General features: G+C 51.2%; 1 protein-coding gene across 3 annotated transcripts in view; it reads right to left on the bottom strand.

The window, feature by feature from the left end:
* Sptbn4 (spectrin beta, non-erythrocytic 4) overlaps nt 1–13,328 on the bottom strand; it is a 91,261-nt gene that overhangs the window by 1,626 nt on the left and 76,307 nt on the right. For all 3 annotated transcript variants that reach the window (XM_085841998.1, XM_021166019.3, XM_085841999.1), the window contains 11 exons: nt 12,624–12,828; nt 11,398–11,778; nt 9,703–9,947; nt 8,487–8,625; nt 8,289–8,373; nt 7,469–7,665; nt 5,987–6,606; nt 4,369–4,441; nt 3,544–3,836; nt 1,915–2,088; nt 1,719–1,761 (listed from right to left, as the gene is read on the bottom strand). In XM_085841998.1, coding sequence (XP_085698124.1) covers nt 1,719–1,761; nt 1,915–2,088; nt 3,544–3,836; nt 4,369–4,441; nt 5,987–6,606; nt 7,469–7,665; nt 8,289–8,373; nt 8,487–8,625; nt 9,703–9,947; nt 11,398–11,778; nt 12,624–12,828 — 2,455 coding nt within the window. The remainder of the gene's footprint in view (nt 1–1,718; nt 1,762–1,914; nt 2,089–3,543; nt 3,837–4,368; nt 4,442–5,986; nt 6,607–7,468; nt 7,666–8,288; nt 8,374–8,486; nt 8,626–9,702; nt 9,948–11,397; nt 11,779–12,623; nt 12,829–13,328) is intronic.

The raw sequence follows: 13,328 nt of genomic DNA, 5'->3' as shown, positions 1-13,328 counted from the left end.
TGAGTCTGAGGCCAGCCTGGTCTACATAGAGTTTTCCAGGACAGTCAAGACTTCAAAGAGAGATCCTGTCTCAAAAAAATAAAAACAAAAACATAATTTAGGAACTGGAAAGTTGGATACATGATTAAGAGCACTGGCTGCCCTTCCGAAGGACCAGGCACCCATGTGGAGGCTCACAAGTACTTGTGAGTCTGGTTCAGGGGTACATCCTCTGGCCTTGGTGGAGCAACCAGGCAGCTATGCAGTACACATGTAAGCATGAAGGTAAACAGACACATACAACAAAAATCAATCTTTTTTTAAAATTTTTCTAAGGAGCTGGGTATGGTGGTGCATGCTTTTAATCCCAGCACATGGGAGGCAGAGGTAGGGGAATTTCTGAGTTTGACACTAGTCTGGTCTACAGAAAGCTCCAAGACAGCCAGGACTACAGAGAGAAGCCCTGTCTCAAAAATAACAACAAAAAGCAAAAACAAAACAACGAACCCAACAGCTCTTTTCTTTGTGTGGTGTATGAGACTACATGCTGGGGTGTGTACCGTGCACACGTGTGGAGGCCAGAGGAGGATCCAAGTGTCTTCTATCTATTCCCTAGCTGATTCCCTCCAGACAGGGTCTCTCAGTGAGCCTGGAGCTTGGTTCACCAGCAAATGCCTGAGAACCTCCTGTATTTCTTTACCCCCACAATTAAGGAATTATGTAAGTCCATGGGCAGCCATGCCTGTCTTTCTTTCTTTCTTTCTTTCTTCCTTCCTTTCTTTTTAATATGGATGATGGAATCCAAATCATATCAGGCTTTTTTTTTTTTTTTTTTTTGTTTTGTTTTGTTTTTTCGAGACAGGGTTTCTCTGTGTAGCCCTGGCTGTCCTGGAACTCACTCTGTAGACCAGGCTGGCCTCGATCTCGGAAATTCTCCTGTCTCTGCCTCCCGAGTGCTGGGACTAAAGGCGTGCGCCACCACTGCCCAGCTCATATCAGGCTTTAACAACAACCCTCTTCAACACTGAGCCATTTCTCCAGCTCCAACAAGGGAATATTTGTTATACATTACATTCAATCCCTTTAGACTTGCCCCCTACCCACACCCCAGCACACTCAGGATAAAATCCTCCCCTAATATTGAGAAGTCCAGCTGCAGGGGACCTTTCTGGAACCATTTACCTCACTCCATCTGTCCTCCTGCAATTGACTCTCTTAAGCCATTGCAATTCTGTCCTCTGGAACACTCAGCCCTGATCACTCATTTTGTTCTGTTTTGTGTTAATTGTGCTTGTGTGAATATATGCCATGTGTGGATATATGCTCTGAGTAGGCAGGAGAGGGCGCTAGAGCCCCAGAAGCAAAGGGAGTTGTGGTATCATGGGTGTTGGGAACCAAACTTGGGTCCTCTGGAAAAGCAGTAAGCACTCTTACCTACTGAACCATCTCTCTAGAACCTTCATCACTCTTTTTTTAAGCTTACACCCATCATCTTTCTGGCCTTCTGAGTTACCATGGCAAAGAAGACAGACCTAGTTATCATGGCTAGCAAGCACCTGCCCTGGACCCCACCCCATGACCCCTTAAGCTCCTCGGTGCTCTCACTGCTTTCCTGTTACAACCCTGACAGGTCCAACCTGTGTGGTTCCTTCTACAGTCCCATTATTTTGATTCAGGAACCACCCTGGAAGCTAAGCCACTTAAAGGTCAACCTGTGGGATGAGAGGATCAGATCTTACCTCATCTTTAGCCTGGAGCAAGAACTCACTGCCATCCTGGGTTCTGCAGGAGACACAGGACTTCAGGTATCTTGAGGAACCCAACCCCTCTCCCCATCACCATCCCATTGTCTTTCAAGGGAACCAAGCATATACAAGGAGGAAATGAAGCAACGCTGGGACCCCTCCCTTCTTCCCACAGGAGGGAGGGACTCACTGGAGCTTGAAGACATGCTTCTTTTTCTTGTAGTCACTAGCCACCTCGCTGGTGGCTTTGTGCAGGCTGAGCAGTGGTTCCCCACCATGCGTGCCCCCTGAGGCTGGGCCTTTGGAGTCCTTGTAGAAGCCCAGCTCCCCCTTGCTGAGCACACAGTACAGGCTCACCCAAGACCTGGGGTGATGAGATGGTGATGAAGGCGGGGCTACATCATTACCATCACAAAGCGTATGCTGGATCATGCTACTTTGGACCTTCCTACCGCTGGCCCTTGGTCCTAGCTACTTAGCCACATGCCAGGCTGTTTTTCTATTAAGCAGTTCCTATTCTGGGAAGTGTGGCCAAGGCTCCCAGAACCAAGCGTTTGCCCAGGCTAGACCTTCCTTATGCTTCCTTATTTCATCCCACATTGACTTTCCAAAAGTAAGGTGCAAGCTTTGAGACTAGGAATAGAGCTTAGCAGGAGGTAGAGCCCTTGTCCAGAATCCACTGGTGAGGAGTTGGAGGTCTGTCTCAGCAGTAATAAAGCCTAAAACCATGGACTTGAGTTCCAGTCCTGATTCCGTTATAAGCCCTTGCCTCAGTTATTGGTCTCATTCCCCCCCACACACAACCTTCAAGAACCCCCACCCCCATGCCACCCCCACCCCCCGATTCATTCACTAGTTCTCATTTCCCCACCATTCACCAAGTTCCTTCAAGGAAGATTTACTACTCTACAGTTTGGAATACGAAGAACTGGTTTCCCAGCCAAAGCCCCAATCTTGGAAGAAGTCTCAGATAGGAAAATAACATATAATAGATATTCCTGTTCATTGCCATCTTGGTCTGGTGGCAAGAAAAAAACCACTATGATCCCCACCGGCCAAGTCTGAACCTGCCCTGTTCATGTCCTGGCTATACCTGTCCCCACATTCCGAATCTCAGTTGGATAAAAATGTATTGGACAAGATGGACTCCAAAAGTAAACACACACATGCACACACGTGGTGCTTAGGCCTGTGGAAAGCTCAGCATTTGCAGCCAAGCCTGACAACCTGCGTTTGATCCCTGATCGACCTACATAGCGTAGGAGAGAACTAATTCACACCAGTTGTCTTGTGACAACACACACACAGCTTTCACCCCAACACAAATAAATATAATTTAGATAATTTAAGAAAAAGCTTCTCGTTTGGACAACTGAGATAACCTGCAGCAATGTACTAGGTTCTCAGTTTGGGCTCTGTTCCTTTTCAGACTCCCCCTCCTCCACTGAAAATGTAGTGGCTGAGGGTTGCCAGGTGGGGGAATCCCTCCGGATCACGGATTGAATGCCATCTTGAGGCTCCAATTCACACCCCATTGGAATTATCTAGAGTAGACTCTACCTCCAGGTTGCTGCTTTATCACGTGAGGTGGTTGCTGAGATTGAATCCCAATTTATTAACGTTAGGGACACTTCTGTCATGCTCCCATCTCAGCTCCAGACACCTCAGTATTGGACACTCAAAGCTTTGGCCACGCCTCTCCATTTCACGGATTGGAAGCTTTGAACTTGAGTCCCGCCCCTCCTTCGGCCCAGCTACTCATTCATTAAATACCCAGAGCAGGCGCCCAAGCCATCCAAAGCCCCGCCCACGCGCTCACCGGTTGGACGACTTGCGGTTAGCGTCGAGCTCGCGCTTGCGCAGCAGGAAGCCCTCGTGCTGCACTGTGTGAGTGGGCGGAGGTGGAGGCGCGGGGGCGGAGCCTCCCTGGGCAGGGGCGGAGCGCGAGCGCCGGCTTCCCCCGCCCTCACCACCCTCTCGAGGCCGTGGCCGCCGGCGCGGCTTGGGCCGGTCCCGTGCCCGCGGCCGATCGGGCCGAGGTGTCCGCTCGGGCGGCTCAAGCCCGTTGGGCAGGCGACCAGGGGGAAGCTCGCGAGGCTGAGGCAGCGACGGCTGTGTGAATGAAGGGAGGGGGGAGAGGGGGATGGCTAGGGGAGCATCCTGTCTCAGGGAGCCCGAGGGCCTGGGGTCCCATGCGTCTTTAGGGCCACCTCTCTTGGAGAGAAACATGGGAAGACCCTCAGGGCTGAGAGGACCCTATAGGTTTTGATAATGGGTCATTCGAATTTAGGCTTTGGAATTCTGAATGTTGGGAGGTTAGGAGCAGGGTCTGAGGAGGCAGAAGGTGAATAGAATTTCTGTATGAAGAATCTTCTTGTGTGACTAATAAGAAAATGGGCACCCCACAAGCCAGGAGAAATGTGGAGTCTAAAATAGATGGGGGGATTAGAGTCCACTATGTGTGCGTGCGTGGAGAGAGAGAGATAAGCCTCCGGGTCTGAGGCTTCATCTTTCTAAGGGAGAGTATGGGGTCTCTGTTGACCACAAGGTCCAGGAAGAAGGATGGGCCTAGGTAATGGTTGCCTCTGAAATCCTGGTCACTAAGAGGGCTTCTACACCCACCCATCCCAGTTGTTCAACTTACCACCCCAGCAGGGATCCCTGGGCCTGCCTCTTTCTCCTGAAGTTGCTCCACAATATCAGCCAGAGTGGCCTTCCTGGAGAAGAAGAGACGACAAAAGAAGTGAGATTCTGGGCCTTTTGCTACTGCTCTGCCTTGGCTGGACAGAAAAGGCTCCAAACCTGGCCCCTGCCTGCAACTCAGCAGCCTCTCACGTGTGTGTGCCTTGCACACTCAGCAGTCTCAACACATGGGGGTTCCTGACACAGCTACGCAATGTACAACCAAATCCCTATCTTCTTCTTCTTCTTCTTCTTCTTCTTCTTCTTCTTCTTCTTCTTCTTCTTCTTCTTCTTCTTCTTCTTCTTCTTCTTCTTCTTCTTCTTTTGTTTTTTTGAGGCAGGGTTTCACTCTGTAGACCAGGCTGGCCTCGAACGCAGAGATCTGCCTACCTCTGCGCCCCGAGTGCTGGGATTAAAGGCATGCGCCACCACGCCTGGCCAAATCCCTATCTTCTTTAAGGTTTTTTATGTGTTTGATCTTTTAAAAATATTTTTCTTTTTAATTTTTTAGGGTTATCTATGTGAATGAATGTTTTGCCTGCATGTGTATACTACATGTGTGCCCAGGGCCCTCAGAGGCCAGAGAAAGACTTTAGATTCTCCTGAAGCTGGACTTCTAAGAGGTTATGAGTCCCCCAGGGTGGGTGCTGGGAACCAAACATAGGTCCTCTGGAGAGCAGGAAGTGCTCTTAACCACCGAGCCATCTCTTCAGCTAAATATATATATATTTAGCTTTCCAAGACAGGGTTTCTCTGTATAGCCCTGGCCATCCTGGAACTCACTCTGTTGACCAGGTTGGCCTCAAACTCGGAGTTTTGGGATTAAAAGTGTGAGCCACCACCATGATTACCTGTGTGTGTGTGTGTGTGTGTGTGATGTATGCACATGTATATACACACACATATATATATATACATGCACACATACATGAGAGTCAGGGTCTCATGCAGCCCAGTTTGACCTCTGGCCTCCCCGAGGATAACCTTGAATTCCTGCTCCTCTTGCCTCTACCTTCCAAGTGATGGGAGTACAGGTCACCCCACTGGCGTGCCTTGTTCGTTTTAGAGACAGAATCAATCTCTCTCTCTCTTTATTTATTTGTTTGTTTATTTATTATATGTATCAATCTCTCTCTTTATTTGTTTATTATATGTTAAGTACACTGTAGCTGTCTTCAGGCACCCCAGAAGAGGGCATCCGATCTCATTATGGATGGCTGTGAGCCACCATGTGGTTGCTGGGATTTGAACTCAGGACCTTTGGAAGAGCAGTCAGTGCTCTTAACCGCTGAAGCTATCTCAAAGGTAGCCCTGGTGCTCAGTATGTATTCAGACCCTGCTGCCCTTTGAGTTTTAAGCAGATCAAAGGGCAAGCTGGTGGCTCCAGGCTTTTAAACATCCTGTTGTTTTTCTCCATACACGCCCCTGAGCTCCCAAGTCCCCTGGGCTTCCCCTCCCAGCCCTAAATGTTTTGGGTCTTCACTGTCTGCTGATAAGGCTGTTTCCCTCGCTGACCCTGGCCCTCTGGCCTCTGCCTCCGCTTTCCCCTTCTCTAACATCCTGGTCACAGAGGTCCTTACCCTTTGACCAGCTCTCCCCTGGTGGGAGTCTCCTGTTCGCTAGACTCCTGTCGTTCTATCCGCCGCTCCCGCCGCTCCCGCCGTCTCTCCATCTGCTCGTAGCGACCTAGAGTAAGGCTGTGCGGCCCCTCGTGGTCCGCGGACTCCTGGCGCTCAGGCCGCCGCCTCCGCGCTGTCTCCTCTGGTTGATCCACGGACTCCTGGCGTTCTGATCTTCGTCTCCGTGGCAGCTCCTCCGCACGATCCGCTAACTCCTGGCGCTCCGACCGGGGCCGGACCTGTTCCGTCGCCGCCGGAGTCCCAGGGGTGTCCGTCGTGTCCAACGCTGCGGCTGCCGGGGCCGCGGGTTCTACCTTCCCGGAGGTCTCTGGCAGCCGGTCAATGCGCGGCTGGAGACGCTCAGGCTTGAGCTCCTGGCGCACATACCCAACCCGGGTCCGCACCTCCGCTGACAGCGTGTCCGAGGCCCTGCGGGCCAAAGGCTCCAGGCCCCTGTCATAGCCCCCTGGACGCAGCAAAGGCGCTGCCTTGGCCGCCAGCTCTGTGGGGTCCCCAAAGAACTTGCGCCCCAGTAAGGGGGTGGGTGGCTGCTTACTCTGTTCTGCCTTGAGTTTCTCGATCTGGGAGTAGAAAGGTCAGGTCAGGTTGGGGTGAGAGAACGGTTCGCGAAGGTGCTGGGCGTTCCCCTTCTCTGCTCAACTTAGTTCACTCGGAGACAGGATTTTCTGCCACTGCTTATTCTTAGCAAAGACCTTATTAATACCTATTCTTTCCACAAACACCCATTGTTCTTGTAGAGGTGTAGGGATTTCACTCTCTGACTTTGCCTCTGTCTGTCTCTGTCCCTCCCCTCCCCTCTCCTCCTCTCCCTTCCCCCAATTCCTGGTCCTCCCTTTTGTTTGTTTGATCTTTGTTTTGTGGAGTGTGTGTGATGGGTAACTACATGGGAGACAGGGTTTCACACAGCCCAGACTGGCTCCAAACTGAGAGTGACTTTGAACTTCTGATCCTCCTGCCTCCACCTCCCAAATGCTGGGAATTCTGCTGTGTGCCACCACATTTGACAACTAACCCGTCACTTCTCTGGGTGCTTTTCTGATTCCCACCGGCATGGCATCTTCCTAACAATCCCCTTCAACAGGACTTGTCACCCACATTATTCTTCAAGCTTCCCATTGGATTCCTCAAGACCAGACCTTTGTTTTTGCAAGAAGGGTTTCTAGAAATCCAGAATCCCCGCCCCACCCTACCTCGCCCCCCCCCATCTCATCTCCCCAGCCGCAACCATTTCCATTATCAAAAATCTTGGCTCCCTCTGTGCTGTTAACTATCAATTACAGGTCTGTTCCTCTGCCTTCCCCTGGAGCCCAGTAAGGATCTATGTCTAGTTCTGCCCAAAGCTCTGGACATTCAGAGCTGCTGTCAGTGAGAGATTTATATATAGTAGGACGGTGAGTGGGAAGCGGGGATCTGGGGTCTGACCGTGGTCAAGCGCCGCAGAGAGCTGAACCTCTCCTCCCAGGCCGCAGCTGCTTTCCGGAAGGCCTCGTGTCGCCGGATAAGCTGCTCCACCTCATCCACGCTGCTGCCCAGCTCCCGGCTCTGCAGGAGCGGCTCCTGAGCTGTCAGCCAGGCGTCAGCCACCACGGCCTCCTGAGCAAACTGGTGTACCTCCAGCACTGGGGGCAGGCACGTGAGATGAGGCACTAGGAGAGCCTGAGGTCTTTCCCCAGGGTGAGGGCTATGGTTTTCTAGCCTCCCATGCCCCTGGGCTATTCCCAGTCCAGCCTTAGGAGTAATGGAGACTAGGCTATTTAAATATACATTGAACTGATTGTGTGTGTATGAGGAGTTATGTGGGATCCAGGTCTCCCCTTTCACTAAGGAGGTCCCGGGAATCAAACTCAGATCATCAAACTTGGCAGCAAGCGACTTGACTCACTGAGCAATCTCTCTACCGTAGGAACAGGGGCTATGTTGTTTCTTTGAAACAGGGTGTCATGGGACAACAGGAATGGGCCACCACATTCAGTTTTACGAGGCTCTAGATATGGGACCCCGGGCTTCGTGCATGTAAGCAAGCACTCTATCAACTAGGCCACACTCCCAGTCTCTGGGGATGTTTCTAAAGATACCAACAGCCCTCGCCCCTTCAGTGACTCCACCCTCAGGTTTGGCTTTGGAGACCCAAAGTTGGTGTGCAAAGCATGCTCATGTCACCTGTGACCCCTCTGCCCTTGGCTAGACATTCTGAAATATGCCTCCTGTGTCCCCGATGTGCCTTGTCTAGGCCCTTACTCACTCTGCTGCAGCCACTCCCAGTGACGGTCCCACTTCTCCGACACCTCCTCCTTCCGGCTTCCCAGCTTGTCCAGCTGGGCCTGGATCTGGGAATGCAATGCATGGGTGGGTGAGCTAGGTAGCAGGTATGCAAAAGGAAGGAGCAGAGATGGACCTGCCCTCACCTCCCCCCCCCCCCCGCACCTTGTGTCTCCCCCACCTCATCAGCCATGGCGCTTTTGTTGAGTAATAGAGAACGCCCCAGCTCCTGGCAGGCTGCCAGCTCAGGCACGCGCGCCTCCAACTCTGTCTTCAGGCCCTGGTGGTAGTTCATAAGCACCTCCACCGATGACACATCCCTGCAGTGGGCAGGGGACAGGGATCTAAGCTGCATGCAGATACCCTCACCTGACCCTCAGATGCAACTCCCGCTGAACACAAATCCTCGACACTGCCACTGCCGTTCTACAGAATTTCAGGACAGCAACCTTGTCTGGCCAGGTTCTGAGGAGCCAGGGTCTTCATTAAGTCAGTGACTCAAAGGTGCCAAGTTTTTGCTTTAGCACATCTAAAATAGCGAGTCGAGTCTTTCTTCTCTTTCTCCTCCTCTGACAGGCTCTCCTGTAGCACTTGCAGGCCTGGAATGCACTATGTAGCTAAAGATGACTCTGAGCCCATCATATTCCTGTTTTCACCCTCCCCCCAAGGGTGGAGATAACAGCTGTGCACCTCTGCATCTAGTTTTGTTTTTTGTTTTGTTTTGTTTTTTTTTAGATTTATTTATTTATTATATGTAAGTACACTGTCGCTGTCTTCAGACACTCCAGAAGAGGGCGCCAGATCTCGTTACGGATGGTTGTGAGCCACCATGTGGTTGCTGGGATTTGAACTCTGGACCTTCGGAAGAGCAGTCGGGTGCTCTTACCCACTGAGCCATCTCACCAGCCCTGCATCTAGTTTTTAAAAACTTGAAAAAAAAATGTTTTAACTTTTTTGATGTGGGGCTCATGTAGCTGAACTGTCCTCAAACTCAGTATGAAACGACCTTGATCCCTCGCCCTCTACCTTCTCAGTGCTGGGATTGTAAGCAGGTGCCACCAGACCTGGCTTTTATTCCACACTGGGGACTCTACCCAGGGTCTCTTGCATGCCAAGCAAACACTGTGCCAACTGAGCTACAGCCTCAAATCTTTGGTTTACCGTAGGCAGGGTCTTGCTAAGTTACCCCACACGTGCCCTGAACTCTTTCTCCTGCCTCAGCTTTCTGAGTGTCTGAGTTGACAGGTCTGTGCCACGAGGCCTGGCTTCTGCCAGAACTATTGTGCGAGAAACTAAGTAAGCATCCAGACCAGCACACGGCAGGGGAGCTGTCAGGCCCTTTGCGGTTCCTATCGCGAAGGGGCTTGTTCGGGATCTGGAAGTGGGTTAAGGAGCACCTGGGTTTGTCAGCTGCCCCGATCTGGCCCGCGATGCCGTCCATCCAGGAGAGCAGGTCGCGTGCCTGGCTGTGGAAGCGCAGGGCGTCGGCCGTGGAGCTGACGTGCAGACGAGCATCCTCACAGGCTGCTAGCAGCTCCTTCCAGCCCTGCAACACCTCCTGCTCGCGGCTGGCGATGGCCTCGGCGTGCTCGCCCGCGTACACCGTCCGCAGCTGGGCCGCCCCCTCCTGCAGCTGCCGTACCTAAGAGACAAGCCAGGTCCTGCGCCGGTCCAGCGCGGGCACAGGCTCCACCCTCCTATTCATCTTATTTGACTCAACCTCCATCCTTTTCTCCTCCATCACCTGTGGACCATGCCCCTCCCTCTTTCCCCACTTCAGAGGTCCAGGGTCATTCTTTTCTCCTTCCCCAGCTCCTGTAACTCAGGCTCCTCCCTTTGGCCCCGCCCCTGTGGCCCAGGTTCTTCCCCCTGCCCCTCTGCGACCCAGAACCCTCTCTTTGGACTCTTTCTGAGCCCTGTGGCCAAGGCCCCACCTCCTTTCTGTCCTAAAGCTCGCTGCTGACTTCTCAAAGACTTGTGACCACACTCAGGCCTTGCGGACTGGTCCTCTACTGACTTACCAGTGTTTTGGCTTTTATCTTTACGACCAGGTTTCTTTCTGCTTTTGTTCTGATATCTCTGCCGTGTCTATCGCCTACTTTTGCCTACCGATCCACCTTTCTCTTCTCTCGAGCCATCTGATATTCTCAGGAGCCCTCTTTCCACCCTGATGTCCATTTGGCATAATTTCCATTTTTTCCCCCTGTTCCATTTACATCAGATCTACTAGCTTCCTACTAGTAACCCAGTTTCCAAATATGTATTCAATTTTTTGTTTTGAGACAAGGTCTCACTATGTACTCAAGGCTAGCCTAAAATTCAGGATCTTCAGCGGGGCATGGTGGCGCACGCCTTTAATCCCAGCACTCGGGAGGCAGAGGCAGGCAGATTTCTGAGTTTGAGGTCAGCCTGGTCTACAAAGTGAGTTCCAGGACTTTTGGTTTTTTTTTTTTTTTTTTTTTTTTTTTTTTGATGATACAAGGTCACACTCTGTAGCTCAGGCTAGCCTTGAACTCTTGACAAGCCTCCTGTCTCAGCCTCCCAAGTGCTAAGGTTTCAGGCATAAGCTACCTTGCCCAGCTTAGATCATGTCATTTCTGATAGAGACAGGAGTCTCACTGCAAGTTCAAGGCCAGCCTGGTCTGCATAACATGTCTCAAAATAGCTAGAATTTCACAGTGAGATTGTATTTAAAAAAAAAAAAAATTAAAGGGTTGGAGAGATGGCTCAACAGTTAAGAGCACTGACTGTTCTTCCAGCAGTCCTGACCAATTCCCAGCAACCACATGGTGGCTCACAACCATCTGTAATGGGATCTGATGCCCTCTTCTGGTGTGTCTGAAGACAGCTACAGTGTACTTAGACATAAAATAAATAAATCCTTTTTAAACTTTTAAAATAATAAATTTTCACATCCCCACCCCATCTCAACTGGCTTTCTTGGCACCTTGCAACCAGTCTGCTTTCTTTCTTCCCAGTTCCCTCCTGTCCCCAGGCTGCTTTCTCCTCCTGTCCACTGCCTGCCTGCTGACTACACACCTGTTGTCTGCCCTCCCAGCCACATAGTCAGGCCCTCCCACTCACCACCTCACCTGGGATACGAGGAGCTGCAGGTCGTGCTCAAAGGCTCGAAGGGTCCGCTGCATGGAGCTGGCGCTGGGTCTGGGTTCAGGTGGTGCCGTCAGGCGGGGCAGCCTCCTCCGCTTCTCCTCGATCTGCCCTTGAAGCTCCCGGGCATCGCTGAAGAACTTATGCAGCTCCCGAGAGGCAGCGAGCAGCTGGGCCCGAGTGCCCATGAGTTCCAGCAGCTCAGCCCAGGCCTCGTTCAGCCCGTCCTTCCACTCGGCCATGGTGGCCGCCGCTGTGTGACCACACTCAATCAGCTCGTCCACCATCTGGTTGACCGCCGCCAGCCGCTCCCGCCCTGCGGTTCCTGTCTCACTGGCAAACTCTGAGAATTTCTCCTGTAGCACCTGGGATCAAGACATGAGATGGGGTGAGAAAAGACCGGAAAGAGGGTGACAGTGCCCAGCCTCCTCCAACCTGTTACCATGTGACAGTTACAAATGATGATAATAATCATAGTAACAAAATAATATCTGATAGTTCTTGACCATTTTGTAGCAACAATATAATAAATGTTAAAAAATATATATGATATATAATATTAATAACTAACATCATGCTAGGCATTGAGTATACCATGCCCGGTTTGTGTGTGTGTGTGTGTGTGTGTGTGTGTATGCGTGTGACAGGGTCTCAGATAGCCAAGGCTACCTAAAACTTACTATGCAGCTAAAGATATGTGGAACTCCTGATTCACCTGCTCCCACCTCCTCAGGTGCCACGAGTGCTTACAATATACGAATGTATGTGCTTCAGGGCCATGAGGTAGGGTAATTGGAAAGGAGGCCCAGAGACTTACATACACAGTGGCTGCTAGTACTGTTGGTATGTGGGGGGTTTGAATGATCATGGCCCCCATAAGATCACATGTTTGAATAGTTGGTCTCTAGTTGGTGGAACTGTTTGGGAAGGATTAGGAGGTGTGGTCTGGTTGAAGAAAGCCTGTCACTAGGGACAGGCTTCGAGGTTTTAAAGGGCTTGGCTCATTCCCAATGTGCCTCTCTCTGCCTCTCACTTTTGGATCAAAATGTAAACTCTTAGCTGTTTCTGCCGCCATGTCCGTCATGGACTCTAATCCTCTGAAACTCTAAGTTCAATTAAACATCGTCTTTCATTAGTTGCCTTGGTTCCAGGGTTTTGCCATCACAACAGAAAAGTAACTAGGACAGCACAGCATTATAAGAATCCTCACCGATACGTGTTCAAAGTCCTGGCCCAGCTCCGGGGAGCCAGCTACCACCTCCTTCTCGGCTATCCAGTGCTCCAGCTCATCCACCTGACGGCTGAGCTGATATAGCCAGTACTGCTGTTCCAGGCTCACCCTGCGCTCCTCACCCAGCTCCTTGAGCGCCACATAGAGGCGATCCACTTGGGACTGTCGGCGACTGATTTGCTCACTGATGATGGAGATGGGGGATAAGAGAGAACCCTTTGAGACTTCTGGGAGCACTTGTAACCTCCCCTTCCTAAGCCAGGACTGTTTCCTCCTGAATCATTGCCTGGGTCCTAATTCTTTTTTCTTTCTTTTTTTTTTTTTTTTTTGAGACAGCGTTTCTCTGTGTAGCCCTGGCTGTCTTGGAACTCACTTTGTAGACCAGGCTGGCCTCGAACTCAGAAATCCGCCTGCCTCTGCCTCCTGAGTGCTGGGATTAAAGGCATGCGCCACCATGCCCGGCTGGGTCCTAATTCTTGAGATTCTCCCCTGGTGGGGCTGTTTTCTGTAAGTCTCATAAAGAGACAGTCTGGAGCTCACTGCTATAGCAACAATGTAAGTGATACTAAAAATAATATAGTAACATGCTATCAAGAACTAACATGTGCTAGGCACTGAGTGCACCATTAAAGGATAGTTGTGTGTGTGTGTGTAAGACAGAGAGAGGAAAAGAGGAGAGAGAGA

The sequence above is a fragment of the Mus caroli genome, unplaced genomic scaffold (assembly GCF_978045245.1).
Source record: "Mus caroli unplaced genomic scaffold, Mus_caroli_1 scaffold_8, whole genome shotgun sequence".
NCBI lineage: Eukaryota > Metazoa > Chordata > Mammalia > Rodentia > Muridae > Mus > Mus caroli.
This window is presented reverse-complemented; position numbering and strand designations above follow the sequence as displayed.